The sequence below is a fragment of the Callorhinchus milii genome, unplaced genomic scaffold (genome assembly GCF_018977255.1).
Source record: "Callorhinchus milii isolate IMCB2004 unplaced genomic scaffold, IMCB_Cmil_1.0 Scaffold25, whole genome shotgun sequence".
Lineage (NCBI taxonomy): Eukaryota > Metazoa > Chordata > Chondrichthyes > Chimaeriformes > Callorhinchidae > Callorhinchus > Callorhinchus milii.
The window spans coordinates 5,298,977-5,310,686 of record NW_024704766.1 but is presented as its reverse complement, the minus strand read 5'-3'; the positions used below and the strand labels follow the sequence as shown (position 1 = coordinate 5,310,686).

General features: G+C 54.3%; 2 protein-coding genes across 2 annotated transcripts in view; both read right to left on the bottom strand.

The window, feature by feature from the left end:
- sorl1 (sortilin-related receptor, L(DLR class) A repeats containing) overlaps positions 1 to 1,648 on the bottom strand; it is a 66,803-nt gene extending 65,155 nt beyond the window's left edge. Inside the window, exons 1-2 of the mRNA XM_042343832.1 lie at positions 1,573 to 1,648; positions 1,404 to 1,531 (exon numbers count right to left, since the gene is read on the bottom strand). Coding sequence (XP_042199766.1) covers positions 1,404 to 1,531; positions 1,573 to 1,648 — 204 coding nt within the window. The remainder of the gene's footprint in view (positions 1 to 1,403; positions 1,532 to 1,572) is intronic.
- A 4,537-nt stretch (positions 1,649 to 6,185) lies between these two features.
- LOC103173266 (hyaluronan synthase 1-like) lies at positions 6,186 to 9,857 on the bottom strand. The gene is made up of 5 exons (XM_042343831.1): positions 9,746 to 9,857; positions 9,076 to 9,662; positions 8,414 to 8,639; positions 7,729 to 7,861; positions 6,186 to 6,881 (listed from the first exon to the last, which is right to left on the bottom strand). The coding sequence occupies exons 1-5, from the start codon at positions 9,855 to 9,857 to the stop codon at positions 6,212 to 6,214; spliced, it is 1,728 nt and encodes a 575-aa protein (XP_042199765.1). The 3' UTR covers positions 6,186 to 6,211.
- Between the last annotated feature and the right edge of the window lie 1,853 nt (positions 9,858 to 11,710).

Below are 11,710 nucleotides of genomic sequence, written 5' to 3'. Positions count from 1 at the left end.
GAGGGAGGTGAGAGAGTGGGGGGGGGAGGGAGGGTGAGAGAGTGGGGGGGGAGGAGGGTGAGAGAGTGGGGGGGGGGAGGGAGGGTGAGAGAGTGGGGGGGGGGAGGGAGGGTGAGAGAGTGGGGGGGGGGAGGAGGGTGAGAGAGTGGGGGGGGGAGGGAGGGTGAGAGAGTGGGGGGGAGGGAGGGTGAGAGAGTGGGGGGGAGAGAGGTGAGAGAGGGGGGGGGAGGGAGGGTGAGAGAGTGGGGGGGGAGGAGGGTGAGAGAGTGGGGGGGGGGGGTGAGAGAGTGGGGGGGAGGAGGGTGAGAGAGTGGGGGGGAGGGGGTGAGAGGTGGGGGGGGGAGGGGGGTGAGAGAGTGGGGGGGGAGGAGGGTGAGAGAGTGGGGGGGGGGAGGAGGGTGAGAGAGTGGGGGGGGGAGGGTGAGAGAGTGGGGGGGGGGAGGAGGTGAGAGAGTGGGGGGGGGGAGGGAGGGTGAGAGAGTGGGGGGGGGTGAGAGAGTGGGGGGGGTGAGAGAGTGGGGGGGTGAGAGAGTGGGGGGTGAGAGAGTGGGGGGGTGAGAGAGTGGGGGTGAGAGGTGGGGGGGGTGAGAGAGTGGGGGGGGTGAGAGAGTGGGGGGTGAGAGAGTGGGGGGGTGAGAGAGTGGGGGGTGAGAGAGTGGGGGGGTGAGAGAGTGGGGGGGGTGAGAGAGTGGGGGGGGGTGAGAGAGTGGGGGGGGTGAGAGAGTGGGGGTGAGAGTGGGGGGTGAGAGAGTGGGGGGGGTGAGAGAGTGGGGGGTGAGAGAGTGGGGGGGTGAGAGAGTGGGGGGGGTGAGAGAGTGGGGGGGGGTGAGAGAGTGGGGGGGTGAGAGAGAGGGGGGTGAGAGAGTGGGGGGGGTGAGAGAGTGGGGGGGGTGAGAGAGTGGGGGGGGTGAGAGAGTGGGGGGGGTGAGAGAGTGGGGGGGGTGAGAGAGTGGGGGGGGGTGAGAGAGTGGGGGGGGGGTGAGAGAGTGGGGGGGGTTGGGTTAGTATTATTTACGAGGATGGGGAGAAGTCATCCATTACAGAGGTGTCTGTTTTCCAGCCCTTGTAACGTGAGGCTGAGGGGGGAGAGAGGGGTCGGGGTTTCGGGCTCTTTTTCACACTGTGCGACCGAGGACCGACCGGGAGAGAGTGAGTGGGGAAGAGAGGGAGGGAGGGAGGGGGACAGAGAGGGAAAGAGTGAGGGAGGAAGAAGGGGGAGGAGGGGGGGGGGGGGAGAGGAGTGAGGGAAGGAGAGAGTGAGAAAGAAGAGGGGGTGAGGGAAGGAGGGAGTGATGGAAGGAGGGAGTGAGGGAAGGAGGGAGTGAGGGAAGGAGGGAAGGAGGGAGTGAGGGAAGGAGGGAGTGAGTGAGGGAGTGAGGGAGAGGTTGAGCTGCCCCTCATACCTGCCCGAAGACCTGCACTTGCTGCAGCTTCTCCGCGCTCCTGCGCCACCGGCCGCCGCTCCCTGACGACGACGACGATGCGCCGCCGCCGCCGCCGGCGCCACCTGCAGCCTCAGCTCCCGCCGCTCCTGAGCTCGAGCCGCCAGCGCCCGGTTAACGTGCAGGTTACCATGAGCCGCCGCCGCCGTCAGCAGGAGCTGCAGCCAGGAGAGCGCGAGCCACAGCCGGGAGCCGCCGCCCGCCATCTTGGCCCCGCGAGTGAGTGAGTGTGAGTAGTGAGTGTGAGGGGGGGGAGAGGGGCGGGATCAGCGTCTCTTGTTTTTATGTCGGAGGTGTTTTTCTCCCCTGCCCGCCCGCCCGCGGGGCTCCTTTTACTCTCTGTCGCACGAGCGCCTTTAAAGAGCAGCCCACGCGCCTGCGCGGAACGGGCGGCACGCGCTGCTCTCTTTGAATGGGGAAGGGGACGCGCACTCCCAGCCCCGCCCCCAACCCACGCCCCGCCCCGCGCGCCTGGCCCCGCCCCCCACCCACGCCCCGCGCGCCTGGCCCCGCCCCCCACCCACGCCCCGCGCGCCTGGGCCCGCCCCCCCACCCACCCCACGTGCCTAACCCCCGCCCCCATCCCGCGCGTCTGCGCAGTACGGACAGGTTGGCGGCAGCGCGGGGCTGGGAGGGGGCGGGGTTTGGGTTGGGTTGAGGGGTGGGGTTTGGGGGTTGAGGGGTGGGGTTTGGGGTTGGGTTGAGGGGGTGGGTTTGGGGGTGGGGGTTGAGGGGTGGGGTTGAGGGGGTGGGGTTTGGGGGCTGAGGGGTGGGGTTGAGGGGTGGGGTTTGGGGGGCTGAGGGGTGGGGTTGGGGGGGCTGAGGGTGGGGTTGGGGGGCTGAGGGTGGGGTTGAGGGGGTGGGGTTTGGGGGTGGGGGTTGAGGGGTGGGTTTGGGGGGGCTGAGGGGTAGGTGGTGGGTGGGGGCTGAGGGGTGGGGTTGGGGTTCCCAATGTGTTTTGGTGTAAGGTGTTACGCTCTGTGCTCCTTTAATGGGAGGGGGACTTGAGACGTCTCAAAGCGCTTCACAGAATATACTGTAAAGTGCAGTGACTGTGTAATTTTTTTGGGGGGTGGGTGGGCCGGGATGGGCCGGGGGGGGGGGGGGGGCGGGGGCAACCCGAAAAACAGGAATCCCCAATCGTCAATCCGAACCGTCAATCTGCAAATCTCAAATCCTGCGATCCCTGACCATCGAATCGAATCCCAACGGCTCCTCACGGTCTCGGCTGACACTACAACACCATTGCTGGGGGTGGGGGGGGGGTTGGGTGGGAGTGGGGGGTAGTTCATTGTCGGAGGTGCCGCCTATTCGGATGAGACATTAAACCATGCCCCCCCCCCCCCACCCCAAATCTTCAGGTGGACAGGGTGAAGGAGAGCAGAGTTTCTCCTGGTGTCCTGGCCAGCAACAACAACTTAGCACCCTTCAGCAGGGGCAGCGTCTCGGAGCGCTTAACACTGGCGGAGCCTGACGCCGAGCTGGTGGTGTGTGGGGGGGGGGAAGAGTGTGGGCAGAGGGAGGAGGTGACCGTAAGCACAGTCGAAGAGGAAGGTCTTTGGTGGTGATCTAAAATTGGGGAAGGAGGGGGCAAGGCGGAGGGATTGCAGGAGAGAGTTCCAAAGCAACAATCCCCCAGATACAATTGGACATTGCAGCCTCGATATCAAATGCAAGGATTACTGTTAACAGTAGTTATTCCCACACACCTTCCCAAAAGATCTAGTCCAGTTCCTCGTTGCAATAAATGGGTCATATTTAGGATTAGGAGAAACAGCAACTATGTCCTTGGGGGAGAGGGAGGAGGTTAAGATCATTAGCACGCTGATGGAAATTTGGAATTACCAACGGGCCCCCGTGTTGATTGTTGATCTCAGTAGAGACTGAGCAACATCTGCTCCTGGGGAGGTTGGAGCGAGTGAATAACAGGTGCATTCCACCTACACATCATCCCACCACGCTGAGCACAGCAACTCTTGTCTGTCAGGATATCGTGATGTCTGGCTTGTATCCTATTTAATTTGTGCGTACCATTTCCCAACTAATAATAATAATCCTTGCATTTGATATAGCACCTTCTCACGTCTTCGAGATGTCTCAAAGCGTTTCACAGGATATATTGTACTGTAAAGTGGATTGACTGTATAGGTGAAATCCAGCAGTCAATTGCACCCAGCAGTATCCCCCAAACAGTCGGGGATTGAGAGACCAAATTATTATTCAATTTTTTTTAAGGGTTGATAACCCCTGTAAAAGCAATCCGTCCATCGACAACAACTGCGTTCCTATTTACCCAGTAAACTACTTGGAATAAGGAAACTTGGCTAAGGTTTCGCCCTGGGCAGGAAGTTAACCCGGGTTCTCTCGCTTGCAAGGCGAATGCGCTAACCAATAAGCTGCAGGAAGAGACCATTTCACCCCCTCACTGTTCTATATATATTCCAGAACAATTTACAAGAGCTTTATATTCTTTCCATTCGTTCTGTTTCTCCAGTTCTTGTTATTGTGGGCATGTGGCCTTGTCTCTTTCACTCAGTGACTCCCTCTGAACAAGATTTCAAGTGACTCATAGACAACAGGAAGAGGCTGTTGTAGGGGATGAGATAATCATCCTGCCAGTTTTTTATATCACAAGGTAAATCTTTTAATCTTATTTCCCCACAACTCTTAAAAGCCCTGATTTCCCATTATCCCAGTATCTATTCCATCTCCCATTAAAATGGCCCCATTTATTCTGCTGGTATTTGGGAATCACCAACAACCAAAACAACATCTTGCATTTATATCACAACTATATGAATGTGCAATTGGCTGCTGTATTTCACCCACATAATACAGTCAATCCACTTTAAAATATATCCTGCGAAGTGCTTTGAGTCGTCTCAACGACATGATAAAGCGTTACATCAAATGCAAGGATTATTGTTATAGCACCTTCCATGCAAGATAGCATCTCGGAGTGTGGTAAACAAGTGGATTAAAGCAATTTCACACCATCTTCTCTGTGATGTCTTCTCTGTCTGCACCTGCTAATTCTCTCCAATAAACAATTTGGAGGAGCACTAGTGATTAGTCCATTGATGAGCATGTCTCTGTGGGACCCATTGATTCTCTCTCGTTCTCTGTAATAAACAAGCGTATCAGCTACGTTCTAATGACTAAGCCTTTCTTTGCAGCTTCCATTTTCTCTCTTTAATTTACAATCCGTTTTAACTGTTAAAAAGTGAACTGTATTCCACTTCTCTTTTTCTGGTCTTTTCTCGAATTCCATCCATCGTTCATCAGAATTTTCGAAAAATTCCTTCTTCTCACTTTTGTTTTCCTGACCTGCTTTGAGACGTTTCATCACCACGTTAAAATGCAACAGTTTTGTAGAATCATATAAACATGGAATTATAGAAATGAAAGCACAGGCCATCTGTCATCAAACCAATCCCCTTTCTTCCAGTGGAGATATCTTTTCTAGCACTACAAATAATAATAATCCTTACACTTGATATAGGGCCTTCTTCGAGACGTCTCAAAGCGCTTCACAGGAAATACTGTAAAGTGAATTAACTGAATATTTTGTGGGCAAAATGCGGCAGCCAATTGCGCACAGGAGACACAGTCACTACACTCTACAGAAAATCCTGTGAAACGCTTTGAGATGCTGAAAAGGCGTTGCGTCAAAGGACTATTAGTGCCAATTCCCTTGCTCTTTGCCCACACGAATCGGAATTTGGTCTCACACAGCCAGAGGAACCCGGCATGATTCAGAGACCATAATCACCGTCGTGAATAAAGGATATGGGGCAAGGGCGGGTAATTGGAGTCGAGGAACTTAGCAGCCACCATCTAATATAATATTAGAATATTAGAATGGTGGAACAGGCTCGAGGGGCTGAATGGCCTACTCCTGTTCCGGTGTCTGCATTGCACCACTGGGTGGAGCGAGTGAGCTTCATTCAGGATTTATTGTGCGACTGCCCCCTCGTGTGGTAGAATTGAGGTCCCTACGATAGAGATAATAATAATAATAATAATAATCCTTGCCTTTGATCTAATAATGATGATATAGCGCCTTATAACGTCATTGAGACGTCTCAAATATACTGTAAATATACTGTAAAGTGAATATATTTTGTAAATGTACTGTAAAGTGAATATATTTTAATAATAATAATCCTTGCATTTGATATAGCGCTTTTCACGTCGGGAGGACGTCCCAAAGCGCTTCACAGAACACACTGTAAAGAGAATTGACTGTATATTTGTGGGCGAACGCGGCAGCCAATTGCGCACAGCAATGTCCCACAAACAGTCGTAGATTGAAAATGACCGATTTATTATTGTTTTTGGTCGGTTAAAAACATGGCAGCCAATTGGGCGAGGCAGTGTCCCGCAAACAGTCGTGGATTGAGCGACCAAATCATTCGTATTATTGTTTGTGTTCCTACCTGTTTCGCTGAGACTTATACACTGTGACTCGCTGACTGCTTTACTCTGCTCAAAGAATAAACTGATGAATGGGAAAAAAATGACGATAGAAAAAAAATGACAATAGAAAAAGGGTCTCACATAACTCAAACTTTGTTAGGGTTTATTGAGGAGGAAACGGGGTTAGCAAACCTGGGAGAAAGTAAGGAAGGGCATGGGGAGGGAATTGGGGCAGCTAACTTCACTCAAAAGCAAACAATAATACAACGGGTCGTAATGGCCTACCGTCGCACATTCTGGAAACTTCCGTGGTTACACGGATGGGGGGTGGGGGGGGAGGCAAATCCTGCTTACACCTCAACTTGGTAAGTGGCAGTTTTCGTCTGGTGCTTGTGGCAGGACCACATCTGGTAAAACACCAACATGGCGGTCAGGTAGGCGATGAAGCTTCCCGAGCCATACATCAGGTAGGTTCTCTCCCAGGGCAGCTTGGCCCAGGAGTCCTGCGCCTCCTTCAAGGTGGTGTCCAGCACTCCTACCAGCAGCAAGATGGCCCAGAACAGGAGAGGGAGCAGCGGCATGCAGTTGGTGGCCCTCTCTTTGCGCCCCGAAGTCCCCCAATTGGAGGCCGTGACGGTGAGGAGGGCGAAGGACTTGGTGGGGAGCAGGCTGGTCAGGTAGAGAATGGAATACACCGAGGTAAAGATCATCGCCAGGTCTCCCCGCAGGCATGAGGCATACACCCCTTTCAGGACCCCCAGCAGCTGGGTGAAGAGAAGGATCCACACAATGTTCCATAAGCAGCCGCTGAAGAAGAGCTTGACTACGGTCAGGGTTACGAGGAATGGAAAGCCTCCCACCACCATGGCTTCGTACGTCATCCAGAGGTGGTGCTTGTGCCACAGGCGGGTGCTGTACAGCCACTCCCTGATGTAGGACTTGGACCAGCGGATCTGCTGGTTCAGCCAACGCAGGTACTGGGCTGGGGTCTCCGTGTAGCAACAGGCTGCCAACGTCTGCCTGGGCAAAACAGGGGGAGATCACCTTCCATTAATCACTGCGGGCCCTGCACACACGTGTGTGTGTAGTAGTGTGTGTGTGTGTGTGTGCACTGCGTAGCACTCGACAGTTGCAGTGCTATTCTTGGACACTAACTTGCATGAGGGGCATTTTATCAAAAATAATAATAATCCTTGCGTTTCATAGAGCACTTTATCACATCGTTGAGACGTCTCAAAGCGCTTCACAGAACACACTGTAACGCGAGTTGACTGTATATTTTGTGGGCGAAACACAGCAGCCAATTGTGTACATACCGTCCGGGATTGAGTGACCAAATTATTATTCGATGGGAGGAATTATTACCCCCGGAAAACAATCTGCCAATCGACTACAACTGGGTTCCTTCCTACTTACTGCTCGGAAAACAGAGGCGTAGGGAGTGAGGAAACTTGCCTAAGGTCTCGCCCCGCCCGGGAATCACACCGGGGTCTTCTCGTTTGCGAGGCGAGTGCGCTAACCACTGAGCTACAGCGCTCCAGGTGCAAATGCAAGTTGTTGTTGGTGTTGTTGCGATGCCGGTGACTTGACTCCAGAGGTGAGAGGGATTCAGGAATTGGGAGGGGCTCGGAGAAGTGGGCGGGGCTCCAGGGTGTGGGAGGGGCTCTGGGGAGTGGGGGGAGCTCTGAGAAGTGGGAGGGGCTCTGGGAAATGGGAGGGGCTCTGGGGTGTGGGTGGGGCTCTGGGGTGTGGGTGGGGCTCTGGGGAGTGGGAGGGGCTCTGGGGAGTGGGAGGGGCTCTGGGGAGTGGGAGGGGCTCTGGAGAGTGGGAGGGGCTCTGGGGAGTGGGAGGGGCTCCGGAGCCTTACTTGGTGGAGTAGCCCAAGTGCAGCACTTGATTGGTCAGGTGACGGTCGTCTCCGAAGGTGCAGCGGCCGCCCAGGAAATGCTGGTTGTACCAAGACTCCAGGAACTTCTGCAGCAGATCGTTCTTGTACAGGCCTGAGAGGGAGAGAGGGGGCGCGGAGAGGGAGGGAGGGAGGGAGGGGGACAGAAAGAGGAAGAGAGTGAGAGAGAGAGAGGGGAGAGGGTGGGGGGGGGGAGAGTGAAAGAGAGTGGAGGGGGGAGAGCGAGAGGGAGAGGAGAGAGACGTCATGGAGATCAGAGCGCGTCAGAGAACACTGGTGACCACAGCTCACGTCGCTCAGCCGTACACACCAGAGCAAACCTGGGTCCCGGTTCCGCTCTCGCATGTTGCTGGGTCACAGCCTCAGCAGCCACACGTGATGAACACGCACGACGAACACACCTACCAACACGGCAGACACACGTGATTGACACGTGTGGCGCGCGCACACGCGTGACGGACGCTCGTGAGGAACGCACCAGGCAAAAGAACATACGTGACAAACACGTGTCCATCCACATCTGCGAGCGCGGACACGCCTGGAGTCAGGACTCACCACTGGCTGGACGCACGCCACCTGCGACAATTCCTTGGCACTCTCTAGTACTGGGTGAGGGGGGCAGGAGGGGAGGAGGGGAAACCCTTACCCAGCGGGCTGCTGATGCAGGACACGCAGTGGAAGTAGGACTGACAGGCCCGCTCCACGTTGAAGACGAGCCAGTAACACAGGCTGCTCAGGAAGCTGAGGAAGGAATCATTGGGGTTGAGAACCCGGACCTCTCCACCCACCGCCCCATAGCTCTCGTTGGACTCCAGCACCTTGACCAGCTCCATCGTGGCCTCAGGGTCCAGTTTGGTGTCCGAGTCGCAGACCTGAAAACATACAGGATATGTGGGCGGTAGCTCACCCCACACTCACCCACGCACACTTTAAATAATAATAATAATAATCATTACGCAATTGGCTGCTGCGTTTTGCCTCAAGCCTGTTCCACTATCCTATTAGATCATGGCTGATCTGTACTTCAACTCCAATTACCTGCCTTTGTCCCATATCTCTTGATACCCTGACCTGACAAGTATCTATCCACCTCAGGCTCAAAAATGTGAATGGATCCAGCCGTAATCCACAGCCTTTTGGGGGAGGGAGAGAGAGAGTTCCAGATTCCCACTTCCATTTGCGTGCTTCCAGGACAAAAGTGGTGGTGATAGTGCTTAGATTGTCCGTCCTTCGCCTTGCGAGCTGCTGAGCGGGGTCTTTTTTTTAATGGCGCAGTGAAGCCTCATGGGCCTGGGTGACCCAACTCACCTGAATGTAGTCCACCGAGCACCCGATGGCTTTGAAGGCCGTGTACATGACCTCTCGCTTCCCTCCCCATTTCTGCATGACACACACGCATCGCTTGGCCTGAATCAGAGCCTCCAGAGCCACCCGCTCGGGGTTCCCCACGCACGACTCCCCATAGAAGAGGTTGACGGGATCCCTGGCCAACCGTCGCTGGTCCTTCCTCTCCTCGGGATCCTCCTTGACCTGATTGAAGTTCCTGGCATGATAGTTGCCCTGCCACACGAAGGTACCCATTTCCTCTTTGCAGAACACCTCCCTGAAGATGTCCATCATGTACTGGTCTTCCTTTGAGTTGCCGTCGATGACCAGGATGACTTTGAGCTTGTCGCAAGGGTAGTTGATGTCCCTGATGGAGTTCAGGCACTGGGTGAGGAACAACGGGTCCTCCCGGTAGGCGGATATGGCCACGGCCACCGATTTGGTGAAGCTACACTGGCCGATCTTCTCTCTCACACCGCTGCACTCCAATAGAGCGAAGAAACTCTGGATCAGGAGGTGCACGGACAGAGGCACGGCAAAGACCCCCAGGAGACCAGCTTGTGCCCCTCCTGAATCAGGCGGAAGGCGGGCACGTACAAGGTGACCAGGCAGACCCCCATGTGCAAGGCAAAGGTCACTGTGTAGGCTTGACGGACGAGGCTGACCACGGTGCTCTTCTTAACCATGGCTGCTCGAGGCCAACGTACACACGGGTAGCGATAGTCACCGCACGTCAGGCTACGGAGGCAAAGAGACAACGGCATTGGGATCGATTCCTAACTGGATAAATTATGAATTTAATTAATAGCCGATGTTACGCCCCCAAACTGTTTCTTTTTAATTTTTTGAATTTTTTTTCACAATTTTAATAATTTTTGTTCATTTATTATTTTTTAAAATGTGTGTTTTTTTTAAAAAAAAAGTTTCAGGGCGTATAAATAAATGGGGGAAAAAAGTTAGTAAATTAATTATTATTATTAAATGCGCCTGAAACTGTTTTTCTTATCATCGTTTCTTTCAAATTGATTATCAATTGGATTATCAATTGATTCATTATTAAGCGCCCAAACCGTTTTTGAAAGCTTTTTTCAAATGAATTATTCCTTTTATTATTATTATTTCATTGATACATTACACCCCAAAATTGTTTTTTTTAACACTCTTTGTTTTTCAAAATAAATGAATAAAATGTAAGAAACGTGTCTATTTCTTTCGAAAACAAACAAACGAAGAAAGTCCTCTCCCCAACTCCGTGTTGTTCGCGTTTTTTTCGGGCTTCCTATCGATGTGAAACCCCAATGTAATATCATTCTTATCACTTATTATTATTATTTATTATTAATAATTACGCTCCGAGGGTCAATGTCAGCTGCTCAAATAAAAGCCCTAAAACAAACATAACAGGGTTTAAAATGAACCCATGTTAAAAAACAACTGAATATAATAAACTCGACTTCCCCCCCACACTCCCCCCTCCCCAAATTTTTTTTTATAGTTTTAAAAAGAATTCTAGAATTTAATGGCTATTTAAAAACTGGCAAAAAATTTTTGGGGTGGGTGGGGGTTTAGAGGGGGTGGGGGAGAGAGGTGGGGGTTAGAGGGTGGGGGGGGAAGAGAGGTGGGGGTTAGAGGGTTGGGGGGGGGAAGAGAGGTGGGGGTTAGAGAGGGTGGGGGGGGAGAGAGGTGGGGGTTAGAGGGTGGGGGGGGGAGAGGTGGGGGTTAGAGGGTGGGGGGGGAGAGGTGGGGGTTAGAGGGTGGGGGGGAGACAGGTGGGAGTTAGAGGGTGGGGGGAGAGGTGGGGTTAGAGAGTGGGGGGAGAGAGGTGGGGGTTAGAGGGCGGAGGGGAGAGAGGTGGGGGTTAGAGGGTGGAGGGGGAGAGAGGTGGGGTTAGAGGGTGGGGGGAGAGAGGTGGGGGTTAGAGGGTGGAGGGGGAGAGAGGTGGGGGTTAGAGGGTGGTGGGGAGGGAGAGGTGGGGGTTAGAGGTGGGGGGGGGGGGAGGTTAGTGGGTAGGGGTGGGGGGGAGAGGTGGGGGTTAGAGGGTGGGGGTTAGAGGGTGGGGTGGGGGTTAGAGGGTGGGGGGGGGTTAGAGGGTGGGGGGGAGAGGTGGGGGTTAGAGGGTGGGGTGGGGGTTAGTGGGTGGGGTGGGGGGGAGAGGTGGGGGTTAGAGGGTGGAGGGGGAGAGAGGTGGGGGTTAGAGGGTGGGGTGGGGGTTAGAGGGTGGGTGGGGTTAGAGGGTGGGGTGGGGTTAGAGGGTGGGGGGTGGGGGTTAGAGGGTGGGGTGGGGGTTAGAGGGTAGGGTGGGGGTTAGAGGGTGGGGTGGGGGTTAGAGGGTGGGGTGGGGGGGGGAGGTTGGGGGGGGAGTTTGATGGTTATCAAAGCAACTTCTTTTTTTACCTGTTTTGGTTTTGTTGAGGGAACGGTTGGGTGAGTGGTTTGTTGGGTTAGTTTAGTTGGTACCTGGTGGGGGGGTGGGGGTAGTTGGTTGGTTGGTTAGTTGGTTGGTTGGTGGGTGGGTGGGGTTAGTTGGTTGGTTGGTTAGTTGGTTGGTTGGTGGGGGGGTGGGGGTTAGTTAGTTGTTGGTTGGGGGGGGTGGGGGGGTTAGTTATGGTTGGTTTGG

What these genes read in the sequence shown, in the direction of transcription:
- LOC103173266 (XM_042343831.1), bottom strand. Translation starts at nt 9,857, where the DNA reads ATGCCGTTGTCTCTTTGCCTCCGTAGCCTGACGTGCGGTGACTATCGC. An exon ending in CACCGTGGTCAGCCTCGTCC is followed by an intron (nt 9,663 to 9,745) that starts GTCAAGCCTACA and finishes CGCCTGATTCAG; the next exon opens with GAGGGGCACAAGCTGGTCTC. An exon ending in CTGCATCAGCAGCCCGCTGG is followed by an intron (nt 7,862 to 8,413) that starts GTAAGGGTTTCC and finishes TCTCCCTCTCAG; the next exon opens with GCCTGTACAAGAACGATCTG.